Source organism: Felis catus, chromosome D1 (assembly GCF_018350175.1).
Source record: "Felis catus isolate Fca126 chromosome D1, F.catus_Fca126_mat1.0, whole genome shotgun sequence".
NCBI lineage: Eukaryota > Metazoa > Chordata > Mammalia > Carnivora > Felidae > Felis > Felis catus.
Window position 1 is genome coordinate 33,667,150 of NC_058377.1, and position 13,890 is coordinate 33,681,039.

The 13,890-nt window shown below is 33.4% G+C and overlaps 1 protein-coding gene across 2 annotated transcripts in view; it reads right to left on the reverse strand.

The window, feature by feature from the left end:
- Positions 1-8,532: 8,532 nt before the first annotated feature.
- The window catches only part of CNTN5 (contactin 5), a 1,399,046-nt gene continuing 1,393,688 nt past the window's right edge, over positions 8,533-13,890 (reverse strand). For both annotated transcript variants that reach the window (XM_045038579.1, XM_023239314.2), the window contains one exon: positions 8,533-11,324. In XM_045038579.1, the coding sequence (XP_044894514.1) occupies positions 11,221-11,324 (104 nt within the window). In that variant the 3' untranslated portion in view covers positions 8,533-11,220. The remainder of the gene's footprint in view (positions 11,325-13,890) is intronic.

Genomic DNA, 13,890 nt, shown 5'->3' on the forward strand with positions numbered 1-13,890 from the left:
AGACTATATGAAGAAATTATTTTTTTGGTGACATTCATAGTAAAGAGAGAAGTAAGTTAATCTATTTGGCTCCATCTATCTCTTATTTCCCATTGGTCAAGTTTCACCCCCTGGGAATTAACTTTTTGTACTTCTGTTCTGCATCAACCAATACTTTTAAGACTTGGTCAGGAAGCCAGATCCTATGCCTTGAACTGTGACATTTGATCTGCATACGAAAGTTGTGACAGGCACGAGAGCCCTAGTATGCCTGGTTGGCCTTGGCTTTGAGAGTTGTAGCAAAGCATACTACTCAGTGTTCCAGATCAATGTGTTGATTGGTTCCAAGCACTGGAAAGACTAAAGACAGTTAGTCAGTTGGGTGGCAGATGAGGTGCAGCAAGCATCCCAGGGTCTAGAAGACAGGTGAGGCCAAGGGAGTCAGGAGAGGTACATAAAATATGTTTGATATAGAAATATGTCAATTTTAAAAATTAAGATTTATTTCTTCAATTTGAAAAGATCCATCTTTTAGCAAAAATATATTACTCTTAGAAATTAAAACATAAGCTGTATGAGTTGGGATACTGCTAGAGAGCATGCACCATGCCATCAATTCCATTAGCTGGAACTCAGTTATTTGTTCATACCAAAGTTAAAGAGAGGCTGGGGAATGTGGTTTAGCTGTAATCCTAGGGAGAAGAGGAAACAAGTTTGGTGAGCCAGTTTCTGCCACATAGGTAATGTTTAGCACTGGAATATTTCTAAAATATTTTGTTGATGTTCTCTTAGGTAGTTACTGGTTACTTAACTACTGTTAGAAGCTAGTTTGTAATATGCCACAAAGATAATTGATGAAGGGATCCAGATTTTTGGGCAGATGTAGAATTTTTCTGACAACTGTCATGGATTTAATTCAAAATTAGAAAAAAAATGAAGCAAGAAAGATAGGAAACTGATCATCTTGAAATATTTGTGTTTTGCTACAGCTGAATCACATATTGATAAAACTTGGGTTACTAACTTCTCTTAGTCTACTCTGACATTCAGGTCAAGAAGATATTGCTAACTTTCTATAATGTTAGCAATGGCAATGTAAGCCATGATTAATTTGCTTATTAAAACTGAAGTTTAATTTTATTTGGTGGGAGTCACCAGCTGTTTGATGAATTTTATTTTTATCTATTTACTGTAATTCAATGTAAAATTTATTCTTGCCTACTTATAAATAACTAACAACATATATTTCACAAATATATTACTCAGTATTATTATTTTTACATAAATATTAGAAAATGAAGTAGAGGGCACCTGGGTGGCTCAGTTGGTTGAGCCACCGACTTCGGCTCAGGTCATGATCTTAGAGTTTGTGAGTTCCAGCCCCGCATGGGGCTCTGTGCTGACAGCTTGGAGCCTGCTTTGGATTCTGTGTCTCCCCCTCTCTCTCTGCCCCTCCCCCATTCATACTCTGTCTCTCTCTCAGAAATAAATAAACGTAAAAAAAATTAAAAGAAAATGAAGTAGAATACATCAATGTGTTATGTTATAAATTTTTTTCTGGGAACAAAAGTGTGTTTTTTTTTTATGGGGTACCTGGGTGGCGCAGTCACAGTCGATTAAGCATCTGACCTCTCCCCTCAGGTCATGATCTCACAGCTCTTGGGTTTGAGCCCTGCCCCTGGCTCTGTGCTGACAGCTCGGAGCCTGGAGTCTGCTTCAGATTCTGTGTCTCCCTCTATCTCTGCCCCCCCCCCACTCGCATGCTCTCTCTCTAAAAAATAAAATGAAACATTAAAAAAATTTAAGTTTTTTTTATTAAAAGCACAGAAAATTAAAATAGGTTTTATTTGGTGTAAGCTTCCCTTTTCATTAAAATTACCTTAAGAGAAAATGATCTGATATTTCATTATAAGTGTAAAGATTAAGACATATGTCTGTAGTCCCTGTTAAAGTGTTTTAGTGATATTTCACAGGTAGCTATTCCTGCCAAAGAATCTGAAACAGACCTTTTAAAGTTTTTCTTATGCAAAATATTAAACTTACACAAATGTTCAGAATAGTATAAGTGTCTACTAACATATCACTTAACTTCAAAAATAACTGTTCCATTCTTGCTTCATATATTCTCCTCAAAATTTATTTTAATTGAATATTTAAAAGCGTATTCAAGATATTGAATATTTTAAGGCAAATTACAGATATCATATTATTTTTACTTGTACTTCTGTTTGGATCTCTGATAAAGAATTTTTTTAAAAAAATAACTATTAATAATACTATGGTTTCCTCTTCTCATCCTAATACTCAGTTCACATTCAAATTTTCCACATGGTCTCCAAGCTGTCATTTTACTGTTTATATGTTTGAATCAGGATCTCAACAAGGTCCACACATTGTATTCTGCTGATATTGCTTTTCAGTCTATTTTAATGCTTTAACAGTTCCTTTCCCTACTTTTAATCCATATGCCATTTATTTGGGAAGAATTGAGTCTTTTGTTCTTGTAGAATACACCACATTCAGCATTTAGATAATTTCTTCCTGTGGTGTTAATTTAGGTTCTTTTATTCCCTAGTATTTCCTGCTAACCAGCAGTTAGGCTTAGAGTTTTATTTATTTATTTATTTATTTATTTATTTATTTATTTAAATTCCAGTTAATTAAAATAGTGTGTAATATTAATTTCAGGCCAAGAGTTTTGATAAATTCAGGTTCATGTTAAAAATTTTATAGCAAGAATATTAAAGAAGTAGTGCTGTGTACCTCCTATTCTATCATATTAATATCTCCGTGTCGCCTTTTCAGTGATGTTAAAATAGTGGGTTCAGATGATGGCAACCTGATATTTCTATTGCAATGTTCTTCATCAGCATTTTCACTAATGATTTTAACATTTACCAGAATCATTGTCTGAGTAAATTTTTAATTCTATCATTCCTTTTGTATTTATTATCTGTGATTCTTTTAAAAAGTAGAGCTATTCTTTATCAACTACTTGATTTTCCTGATACCCAGCTCTTACAGGAAAGGCAGAATACTCAATTTTTGACCTTTTTATATTTTCATAACATTATCAGAATAATGAATCTTGCATCTAGCAAAGATAACCACTAATTTGTGTCTTTATTAGTATGAAATCATTGATTTGTAGATATTACATGTGTTTCTATACATTGTTGTCATTGTTCATTTTGAGCTTAAACTATCCCATCTTTGCTAGTGGGAGGTGTTTAAGTCTCCACTTAAATGATAACCTTTATAGGCACAGTAAGAAGTCCAGGTTCATTTCATACATTTCCTACTTGAGACTTTAAAGCAGCCATTTATCTAAGAAAGTTCCTTTTAATGATTAATGGACTTTGGAGAACATAATTTATGTGTCATTTATTTATATTTATATTATTTTTCTATTAAGGCTATTGCTCTTCTAGGCTTTTGCAGAACAAAGCTAGAAATAAGTTATGTTTAAGAAGGTTAAATAAAATATGAATTCATACTAATATTTCTATATTGAAGTTTACAGGTTTTATTTAACTTTAAAACTTACTCTTTTAATATTTTAACATGTATATTCACATATGGGCTAAATTGAAAAATAATTATTCTAGTTATGCTACTCACAAGGAGACCAATGAATGTAGTTTAAGATTTCTTTCTGGGGTGTATGTGTGTATGTGTTGTCCTTGATATATATGTCCCATAGGGAATATATTGTCAAAATACTTGAAGTACTTGTCCATGCGATTATAATTTCTCTATAAGGAGAATCTTTAACATATCAACATTTGGTTGACCAATGGTTAATCAACCATTATTTTCTATTTATTCTTATTTTTTGGAAGTTACTTTGTTTTTTTTTTCCTTTAATTTTTAAATTAATGTAAAACATTTATGTAGTTCCAAAGTCAAAACTATAAAATAAGTACATGAAAAAGAGCTTGCTTCCATATTTTTTCCTATATTCTGTTCCCTCCCTGTTTAATAGACAATAATTTTTTAGTCTGTAGTTAACTCTTCCATTATTTCTTTTAGTAGTATTAGTAAATAAGTGTATTTTCCTACTTCTTACATGAAAGGGAGCATGTATTCATTGTTCTGCACCTTATTTATTCTTTTTTTTGCAGATTCATATTTAATTATGTTCTTTCAACATAATACTTAATTTTATTTTTTTAATTTACATTGAAATTAGTTAGCATATAGTGCAACAATGATTTCAGGAGTAGATTTTTTAGTGCACCTTACTCATAAGCCTATCCTCCCTCCCACACCCCCTCCAGTAACTCTCAGTTTGTTCCCCATATTGTGACTCTTTTATGCTTTGTCCCCCTCCCTGTTTTTATATTATTTTTGTTTCCCTTCCCTTATGTTCATCATTTTTGTCTCTTAAAGTACTCATATGAGTGAAGTCATATGATATTTGTCTTTCTCTGACTGACTAATTTCACTTAGCATAATACCCTCAAGTTCCATCCACATAGTTGCAAATGGCAAGATTTCATTCTTGGTGATTGCTGAGCAATACTCCATTGTATATATACCTACCACATCTTATTTTTTTTTAAGTTTATTTATTTTGACAGAGATAGAGTATGAGCAAGATCTGGGAGGGCCAGAGAGACAGGGAAACACAGAATGTGAAGCAAACTCCAGGCTCCCAGCTGTCAGCACAGAGCCCAACGCGGGGCTCAAACTCACAAACTGTGAGATCATGGCCTTGGCCACAGTTGGTCGCTCAACCAAGTGAGCCATCCAGGTGCCCCTACATACCACATCTTCTTTATTCATTCATCCCTCGATGGACATTTGTGCTCTTTCCATACTTTGGCTATTGTTGATAGTGCTGCTATAAACATTGGGGTGCATGTGCCCCTTTGAAACAGCACACCTGTATCCCTTGGATAAATACTTAGTAGTGCAATTGCTGGGTCGTAGGTTAGTTCTATTTGTAATTTTTTGAGAAAACTCCATACTGTTTTCCAGAGTGGCTGCACCAGTTTACATTCCCACCAGCAGTGCAAAAGAGATCCTCTTTCTCCGCATCTTTGCCAACATCTGTTGTTGCTTGAGTTGTTAATGTTAGCCATTCTGAGAGGTGTGAGGTGGTATCTCATTGTGGTTTTGATTTACATTTCCCTGATGATGAGTGATGTTGACATTTTTTGTCAGTTGACATTTTTGTCAACATGTGTCAGTTGACATTTTTTGTCAACATGTGTCAGTTGGCCATCTGGATATCTTCTTTGGAGAAGTGTCTATTCACGTCTTTTGCCCATTTCTTCACTGGATTTTTTTTTGGGTGTTGAGTTTGATAAGTTCTTTATAGATTTTGGATACTAGCCCTTTATCTGATATGTCATTTGCAAATATCTTCTCCCCTTCTGTCAGTTGCCTTTTAGTTTTGCTGATTGTTTCCTTTGCTGTGTACAAGCTTTTTATTTTGATGAGGTCCCAGTAGTTCATTTTTGCTTTTGTTTCCCTTGCCTCCAGAGACATGTTTAGTAAAAAGTTGCTGCAGCCAAGATTAAAGAGGTTTTTGCCTGCTTTCTCCTCAAGGATTTTGATGGCTTCCTGTCTTACATTTAGGTCTTTAATCCTTTTTAAGTTTATTTTTGTGTGGTGTAAGAGAGTGGTCCACGTTCATTCTGCATGTTGCTGTCCAGTTTTCCCAGCACCACTTGCTGAAGAGACTGTCTTTATTCCATTGGATATTCTTTCTTGCTTTGTAAAAGATTAGTTGGCCTTATGTTTGTGGGTCCATTTCTGGGGTCTTTATTCTGTTCCATTGGTCTGAGTGTCTGTTCTTGTGCCAGTACCATACTGTTGATGATTACAGCTTTGTAGTATAGTTTGAAGTCCGGGATTATGATGCCTCCTGCTTTGGTTTTCTTTTTCAAGATTGCTTTGGCTATTCAGAGTTTTTTCTGGTTCCAAGGTCTTTTCTGGTTCCATACAAATTTTAGAATTATTTGTTCTAGCTTTGTGAAGAATGCTGGTGTTATTTTGATAGGGATTGCATTGAATATGTAGATTGCTTTGGGTAGTATCGACATTTAACAATATTTGTTCTTCCTATCCAGGAGCATGGAATCTCTTTTTCATTTTTTTGTGTCTTCTTCAATTTCTTTCATAAGCTTTCTATAGTTTTTAGTGTATAGATTTTTCAACTCTTTGGTTAGATTTATTCCTAGGTATTTTATGGTGTTGGTGCAACTGTAAATGGGATCGATTCCTTGATTTGTCTTTCTGTTGCTTCATTGTTGGTGTATAGGAATGCAATCGATTTCTGTGCATTGATTTTATATCCTGCAACTTTGCTGAATTCATGAATCAGTTCTAGCAGTTTTTTTTTTTGTGGAATCTTTTGGATTTTCCACGTAGAGTATCATGTCACCTGTGAAGAGTGAAAGTCTGACCTCCTCTTGGCCGATTTGGATGCCTTTTATTTCGTTATGTTGTTTGATTGCAGAGGTAAAAACTTCCAATACTATGTTGAATAACAGTGTTGAGAGTGGACATCCCTGTCTTGTTCCTGACCTTAGGGAGAAACCTCTCAGTTTTTTCCCATTGAGGATGATATTAGCATTAGGTTGTTCATATATGCCTTTTATGATTTTGAGGTATGATCCTTCTATATCTACTTTCTTAAATGTTTTTATCAAGAAAGGAAGCTGTATTTTGTCAAATGCTTTCTCTGCATCTATTGAGAGGATCATATGGTTCTTGTCCTTTCTTTTATTGATGTGATGAATTACATTAATTGTTTTGTGGATATTGAACTAGCCCTGCATCCCAGGTATAAATCCCACTTGGTCGTAGAGAAAATTTTTTTTAATGTATTGTTGGAGCCAGTTAGGTAAAAGCTTGTTGAGGATTTTTGCATCCATGTTCATCAGGGAAATTGGTCTATAGTTCTTCTTTTCAGTGGGGTCTCTGTCTGGTTTTGGTACCAAGGTAATGCTGGTTTCATAGAATGAGTTTGGAAGTTTTCCTTCCATTCCTATTTTTTTGGAACAGCTTCTAGAGAATAGGTGTTAACTCTTCCTTAAATGTTTGGTAGAATTCCCCTGGAAAGCCATCTGGCCCTGGACTCTAGTTTTTTGGGAGATTTTTGATTATTAATTCGATTTCCTTACTGATTATGGGTCTGTTCAAATTTTCTATTTCTTCCTGTTTCAGTTTTGGTAGTGTATATGTTTCTAGAAATTTGTCCATTTCTTCCAGATTTCCCATTTTATTGGCATATAATTTCTCATAATATTCTGTTATTATTGTTTTTATTTCTGCTGTGTTGGTTGTGATCTCTCCTCTTTCATTCTTGATTTTATTTATTTGGGTCCTTTCCTTTTTCTTTTTGATCAAACTGGCTAGTGGTTTATAAATTTTGTTAATTCTTTCAAAGAAACAGCTTCTGGTTTCATTGATCTGTTCTACCATTTTTTTTTTATTTCGATAGCATTGATTTCTGCTCTAATCTTTATTATTTCCTGTCTTCTGCTGTTTTTGGGTTTTATTTGCTATTCTTTTTCCAGTTCTTTAAGGTGTAATGTTAGGTTGTGTATCTGAGATCTTTATTCCTTGTTTAGGAAGGCCTGGATTACTATATACTTTCCTCTTAAGACCGCCTTTTCTGCGTCCCAGAGGTTTTCAGTTGTGGTGCGCCTTGTTTATTCTTATTCCCTCAACATTACATATTTTTGCTAGTCTATCTTAGGGATAGATATCTAGACATGTGATTGCTAGGTCAAAGGGTAAATTCATGCAAAATGGTACTACTTATTGCCAAATTCCCTTCAGTAGGGGTGTATCATTTTGTGTTTGAGAAGATTTTGAAAATAAAGTTCCCTAGTCTCTGACCTACTGAATCAGAATCCTGAGATCTGGGTTCCCAGGTGACTTAGATGATCACCTAGGTGTAGGAAGCCTGTTCTACAAGAAAATTTAAGGGCAACATTAAATTAAACCCAATTAATTGCTCACTTGATATGTACCTGTGCTATGCACTGGTGGGAGAAATCCTAAGATAAATATGAGATAGTCTCTTTTGGAGGATCCATAGCCTAGGGAGTGGAAGAGAAACAAACATTCATAAACAAATCACTGTAAAATCATGTGATTGCTTGTATAATAAAAATGTATAAATGGTGCTAAGGGAACACAAAAGATGAATAAGTGTATCTATGCAAATTGTACCTAGGATAGATTGTTACAGACTGTTCCAAATAAAAGCATATTTATGCACTTAACAAACTTCTTTCAAAACTCATTTGGTAAAGTCTCCTTTCTTGAGAAGAAATAAATCATGAGTCTAATTCTAAATGTATTCCATTTGTTAATTCTTCTTTGGTTTATTCTTTGATGTGGCTTCCACTTTTTGAATTGGAACTACCATGGACATCTATGGAGATTTTTGAATCTAAAATTGTAACATAAAGTACTAAGAAAGTACTAACATTGTGATATTTTCAGCATAAAAACACTACCATAATCATGATCATACTGTGGTGTGAATGAAATAAATAATGCCATTCATGTATCTCACAGGAGAGAAGATAAAAGTCAATAAAAAGAGAATTATTTATTAAAAAGATCTAGTGTTACAAGAACAGTACACAGAACTATTATCTGACTGTGCCTTCCACATGATATATACCATTATATATAGTATATATACAGATTGTATACAATATATTTAACGGTTTGACATGGAGTCCACAGTACCTTATTTTGGGTATGCAAAACATTTACTTTCATGAAATTTTTATTTATGAAGTGTTTTTTCCTTCATAGTTCAACTGTCATTATACAAAAATACAGTCTCTTTAGTGACTTAAGACTGTGCGGTTATTATCCCATCCAAGAAAAAGCTCACTCAGTACTGCAGCTGAAAAATAATGTACCTTGATAAGGAATGCTGTTCTGTTTTCTACAAAGTAACAAGTATGTAATACAGAAAAACATAACATAAACATTTAAAACCTGTGTTTTTTATAGTTTATGATGCAAAATACATATTCTTTGCAGGTTGAGTAAAAACATCCCTTATCTCCAATTCCTGTAAGAATACATCAGACATTCTACTTGTAAATATTCTATCAGATGTGTACCATCCATCAGCTAGTTGAAAACATTGGTTAATTTTAATTTGCCACAAACTGACATATTTTACTGGACTTCATTTTATAAGAGTTTCAGTCATAACTTAATTCTTAAAGTCCTTCACTAAATCTAGTATAAAACATCACAGAAAATAAAGAAAATTATTTGATTAATCAATATGGAATAGAAATTATTGCCCATTCTCTTATATTCTTGCTGCATCTTTTTTTTCAGATGCAAAATTTGTTCCTGCAAGCTACAGTATATTCATGAGAGTTATATCTTTATATTTTTACTTGCTAAACAGTTTTCATTCCTCTATTTGCAAAGTCCAGCCTGTCCCACTCCAAAGGGGTACTGAAAGAAGGCCACTTGGTTGCTATAATTCACAGGCTTTAATATTCACCATCTGTAGTCATTTACTGTAGTAATCAGTTAACTAAAATAGTCTTGTAAATCACTTCTTGTTTGTTTAGGGGTGTCTTGGATATAATTCCCCCCCCCCCCAAAGAGAATGAGTAAGCAACTTAAATAGTTGTGCTATGGCTCTGAACCCAATCTTTTAGGATGTTCAAAACAACAATTCCAATATATCCTGATTCTGTAAAGATTAACCTCTAGAGCCAGCAGTGTGAACTTAGTAATGCTTCATTTTGCTTGCTGTTAAGGATGGTACAAACAGAATTAACAGGCTTAGATTTTATAAAATAAAAGAAACTACTTTTCTTTTATATTAACATCATCTGCAAAACTAGTTTCTTCAAGCTCTTTATTGGCATTTGACTTTGCAATAACTATCCCTTCAGGCATCTTCTTGGGTATTAGGTGAACTGTGGCATATTCTTATATCAGTTGGAACTTCTATATGATTATCATCAAGTAGAAAACTTTCACTACAATTTCAAACTCTCTAGGGTCACTTCCATTCAAGGTAACTCCCCAAAATTGCAAATGGGGATGATTTCCCAAGCAGTGTATGGCTAGACTAGCTGAGCCCTTATACTGAGGCCGTATTTCCACAGCTTAATTCAAAGATCAATTTATTCAAGATGTTTTTTTTATTTTAGTAGTTGCTAATATTTTATAAGTGGTATGTGATGCATGGAAGTATATTAAAAATAAAAATTTATTTGTTACGCTTGAACCATTTTAATCCACAGACTATCTGTATGCATAATTATTTGCACAACAAATTTTGATTGTCCTTAAAATTGGTGACAATTAGAAGAAAGCCCTGGACCTAATTCAACATCTGTTTTGGCAATAGGTAGGGAAATGGGAAAGCTGTGTCCTGTATTCATTTTTTTTTCAAGTTAGCACCTTTGGCAGCATATTAGTGTCTGCCGTTTTTAGTGACCATATTTGTGCGTGTGACCTTAATCTTTTTTGTAACTAAAATAAACACTATATTTGCAGCTGGATAACATAGTAATTAATGAAAAACAATAGCACTTAAATTCATTTGGGATCACTTTCTATTTACCTTGCGCTAATGTAAATGGCTTATTCCCTACCCTAATAATTTGCCCTAGGGATGCATATAGAATAGCATATTGACAAATTTTGCTATAATTTTTTGAGAAATTTTAACTAATAATTTTTTGAGAAAATTTTTGTGTACTTATCCTATAATGGATCACACAACTGAGTTATTTTTTTCATATCTTCTACCAGTTTGTCAATTGGGGTAGTTAGCCAAAGGAAAAATGATAGTTGCAGAGTCTTCAGCAAACTTTTCATTCTCGAGTTTTTTTTTTTGTATTTGTGTTTGAAACAGATCTGCTAGAGACCACTTAATTAACAAATGGATGGCACACATTCAGGATCATCAGATATAAAATCAAATTCCAACATATTAAAAAAGTAAAGAATACATTTGACAGAAATTACTTTTACTTACAAAAAAATTCATTACATACAATCTGCATATTTTTATTGGACCAAGAACTGTCCTCTCCATTTACAAAATCAAAGAGAAACCTGATGGATAAGTCATATTCCCCCCCAACCTCTTGTAAGTGCACCATGTGCAGTCCCAAAATTTTAAAGCTCATCTCAGGGTCCTGGGTCTCCACTTACACTATACTCTATTCACCGCTATTTTCACGCTAAAGCAAAGCAAAGCAAATTAAGCTGCAGTTTTCACCAAGAGGCTGAGGGAATCATCAATGCCAAGAGTAATGTTACCGATGATGAAGATGGAGAGAGTGTGTGGAGGGTCGATTGAGCACTAGTGATTTTCCCACCTGTGAAAATAGAGAAGCATTAAGTGGAGCAAATTATTTTGGTTTTGCTTGAGCTAGGAAAGAATTGTGTTTAGGTATGTAATACTAATGAGTGCAACATGGGTTTGTTTCTAATGAGGGTGTGCTTATAAAATAAAGGTTTCCCAAAAATTACATGGAAGGTAGAATTGTATATGGAAAACTGTGATAAAAGGCTATGTCAAATAAAAAAAATCTAATCAGGAAATTTAGTGTAATTTTCACCAATGATGTAAATTTCACTGATGGGAAACATCCCAAATTCCAGGTATGAATTATAAAACAATTTCTACAGTACATTGTTCAGAAAAGGGAACAAGAATAATTAGCAAAAGTTTGTGGCAAAAAGAATTCCTAATTCAATTACTTCAGTCAATTTTTGAATTTAGTAATAAAATTATTTAATTTATTATACTCATAGCTTATTCATTTATTTAACTGTTTAAGTTGACCAGGCTTAAATTTTAGATTTTCATACCTAACTTGGCAAAGGAGAGCCATCTTTCGTCACTCTTCCCTACATCCAGTAGAAATTCTTCCATCTTGAGACCAAATTATTGTATGCAGTTAATGAATTAGGGGGGGGTGGCTGTTAGATTAAACTTACTGATTTGAATTGATTAGTTTGAAGTAGTTTAGGTAATGCCACATAACTAAGCTCCACATAAACTAAATGTTACCCTTAGATTTAACTTTACTAATGGTTCCTCAAGCCAGAAGTCTGAAGTATTATCATCATGATTGATATTTAATGAATGCTTGCTATATGCAATGTGCTGTACTGAGCTCTTTACACATATTATCTTGTTCGATCCTTATGACGTACCTATGCAGTAAGTATTGTTTTTATCCCCCTGTTGCAGTTGAGGGAACTGGAGCTTAGATAATAGAACTTGAAGTCACTGAGCTGGGATTAGTGGAAACAGATGCTCTTATGTATTGTCTCTCTTAAAATAATGACTGGCCTTGACCTTGATTGAGACCTTAATGATAGATTAATAATAAAATAAATGTATCATTCAATTTTTGGAATCATCCTTCTGTCAAGTTATCTTCTCTGGCCAGAGTTGAGTGTTAATGGGATCTGGTTATAATTTTTGTTATGGAAATAGTATCTAATTTTCCCCAGATGTTTACTTAAGAGCTGAAGAATCATTTGTTTGGTAACACACACACACACACACACACACACACACACACACACACAGCAGCAGCAAATCTTTACTTTGAAAATTTTTACAGCTAAGGTGCTAATGAAACTATTAATCAACATATTAGAGAATGTTACATGTAGTTCAACTTGTACAAAAGAGGTTATTAGGAAGTGCATGGCTACATGTGAGCTATAAGAAAGGCATAAGGAGAAAGCTTCACTGGAGTGATATGCATGCTTAATAATAAAAGCTGTGAAAATAGTTTTTTCTATTTTTTTTGAGAGTGACTGAGTCCTTGTCAAATCCACTAACATGATACTTTTACAAAAACATCTCACTTTCAGAATGCTAAGTGGGGACTATATCTCAAATTTCACATAGAATCCACAAAGAAAAAACATTATTTTAGTATAGCAAATCAAAACAAAATACAAACAACTACACTGAATTATGTCTTAGTCCCAACTGCAAAATCAATAGCTTTTTCACTAGAGCAAGTCCTTGAACTTCTTGGAGCTTTTGGTTTTTGGAAAATGATAAGAAAGAAACCAATTGTTGCTTATGGGTCTGTGATAGACAATATTATGTTTTCACTTCATTAAAACTCAGAAACGTGTTGCACTAGCCATATCGTTTTAACTAAAACATAAAAGTTGGCAATTTTTCATGGAATAGAAGTTATAGTACAATGGGAGAATCAAGGTCTTTAATAAGTACTCTCAAACTTGGGGCTGATATTGTCCAGATGACACTTTACACTCTGTCTTAGAGTTGAAAGGAATCTTGGGGATTTGGAGAATAATAAAATACTTAGAAGTTTGTTAAAAGGATAAGATAATATATAGAAAACACCTAGCATAATGCCAAGAATATGATCAAGGGTCAGTAAATGCTCATTGTATTGTTGTTTTTAGAAATTTGAGACTTATGAAGCAAATAAAGAAGAGAGTTGTCATCTTTTTCATTTTGTGGAAATAATCTGTCAAGGTGCTCTTGAAAATTTATACTCACATATGAACAGTTCAATTGTGAACTAATCAGTGTGAAGACATTATTACCTTTTTTGCTCTTGAAACTATACTTTTATAAATGAATCATAAAGTGTATTAAGTTTTTGTGGGGCCACAATATATTTAAATTCTTAGGCCTTTTCACCTGAATTTCTGAAAAGTGTCAGATTTCCTATATCTTGTGTTTTTATTTTTAACATTTCATTTTGAAATAATTTTAGATGTGTCAAAAAGCTATAAAAATAGAACAAAGAATTCATCCAGATTCCTTAAATGTTTGTATCATCATTGTTGCTTTATTATTTTCTCTATAAATATATACATTTTCCTGAGCCATTTGAAAGTAAGTTGCAGACATGATGTACCTTTCACCCTAAATACTTT